The sequence below is a fragment of the Anopheles marshallii genome, chromosome 2 (genome assembly GCF_943734725.1).
Source record: "Anopheles marshallii chromosome 2, idAnoMarsDA_429_01, whole genome shotgun sequence".
Taxonomy (NCBI): Eukaryota; Metazoa; Arthropoda; class Insecta; order Diptera; family Culicidae; genus Anopheles; species Anopheles marshallii.
In genome coordinates, this window is record NC_071326.1 from 58,189,176 (window position 1) to 58,191,157 (window position 1,982).

General features: G+C 48.1%; 1 protein-coding gene across 1 annotated transcript; it reads right to left on the reverse strand.

Moving 5' to 3' along the window:
* Positions 1-1,062: 1,062 nt before the first annotated feature.
* Positions 1,063-1,662, reverse strand: LOC128718250 (uncharacterized). The gene has a single exon (XM_053811910.1). The coding sequence runs from the start codon at positions 1,660-1,662 to the stop codon at positions 1,063-1,065; it is 600 nt and encodes a 199-aa protein (XP_053667885.1).
* Between the last annotated feature and the right edge of the window lie 320 nt (positions 1,663-1,982).

The following is a 1,982-nucleotide window of genomic DNA, read 5'->3' on the forward strand; positions in this document are numbered from 1 at the left end:
AAAGGCCTCTCGCTGAACCATTCGTATAATTACGTGTGTCGCTGTACGTAATTCTGTCGCTGTGAGTTGACCTTTTACCACCACCTTTTTGCGTGATTTGATAAACCTAGCAAAGCGCACCAAGTAGGCCATACTCCTAACCATTTTCGTGAAACTTCCCAACTTCTCAAAGATTGGAAAACGCTCAACAGGAACGGTAGTGGCCAACGCCACGCCAGCTTTTCTGGCAGCTCGTTGTCTGGAATTTCCTTATAGTCCGCCTTCTTAACGATGGGTTGTAGTGGCCGAGGTGCCACCACATCGTAGACTTAATCAATTTCTTGGGTGTGACTCCACGTGAAATCAAATCGGCCGGATTATCGTAAGTGGAAATATAATGCCAATGGAAAGATAGACTGAGTTGTTGAATTTCACTTACCCGATTTGATACGTACGTTTGCAGCAGCTCCGGGGGTTTCTTGAGCTAACACAAGACGATTTTTGAATCGCTCCAGAGATTAACAGATTCAAATCGAAGCTCCGTAACGTCCAGGAACTTCACGACCATTCTAGCAAGTAACAGTGCCTCCAGCAGTTCAGCTCGAGGGGTCGTGATGGCCTTCTCCTTCGGATTCCGTTTCTTTGGTAGAATTCGAGACTTGCTGCAGATCAATTGCATCTTGGGCTCCTCTTTCGAGAAAGAGCCCTGCACGTACAAACAGGCACCATAAGCTTGATCAGATGCATCGGCGAACCCTTGCAGTTCTTGCTTGAGCACATCATTCCAGAAAATCCATCTCGGAACTTGGACTTCCCTCAGCGCTGTCATCTCAGTTCGGAAATTTTGCCACTTCTCATTGACTTCGGTTGGAACCGTGTCATCCCAATCGATCCGAAGTTCGCTCACTTCGCGTAAAATCCGCTTTGCGAAGGTGATAACTGGCCCAAAGAATCCAAGCGAATCAAAAATCTTGGCCAGTTGACTCAGGAGCCTTCGCCGAGTCATTTTTTGTGGATTGCCGAAATCAGGAACAGACACCGAAAACCAATCCTCAAGCGGATTCCATGTAACACCCAAAGTCTTCACTGTCGTCTTGGAGGTGTTGTCTGTAACTTCGAAAGTAGTTCCACTTCGGCAGCCCTCGGGAACTCGTCTTGATAATCGTTAGCTGCCTGCTTGAGCGCCATGGTTACTTGGAATGGGAAAGGTCCCAAGCCATAAGTAACAGTGAGCAGCTCTTGTACTGTCAGTTGATCGTTCCGGTTGTACCTCCAAAAAATTCGCTGGTACTTCGTGTCTTCCGGATGGACGATCACCTGACGAAACATCTTCGGAATGTCCAATGTGAAGACGTACTGGAACCCTCTAAAACGAAGAAGAATTGCAGTGAGATCGTTCTGGACTGTTGGCCCAGTCATTAAAGCGTCGTTAATGGATACACCCGTCGACGTCTTTGCTGATCCATCAAACACGACTCTTAGTTTAGTTGCCGTGCTCGAAGGTCTCAGCACGCAGTGGTGAGGCAGATAGAACACCGACCCTGGGTCCTTGTTTGGTGCTTCTACAATCTCACGCATGTGTCCTAGTTGCTCGTACTCTCGAAAGAATTGTGAGTACTGTTCCATCAGGTCGGGCTGCTTGTCAAGTTTTCGCTCCAAAGCTAGAAAACGTCGAAGTGCCATTTCACGCGAGTCGCCAAGCTCGCGTTTCCATTCGATGAAAGGATGTCGGACCACATACCGACCTTCCTCCGTTCGCTCGTGTGTGCGTTGAAAATGTTACAAACACACCTCGTCGTCCGCCTTCGTTGAAGGACGGAGCTCGTCGCAGGATTCTATCTTGTAGAAGTTCTTCAGTAGTTCAGTAAGCGGCTCATTATCAGTAATGTTGCAAAGTGTACGTGCAATGAGTGCCGTGTCGCTCCTAATCACACCACCAGCAATCCTACCTAGTTTCGTATTTTGCAGCACAAGTCGGTTGGAACCAAGTTCGCATCGGCCAT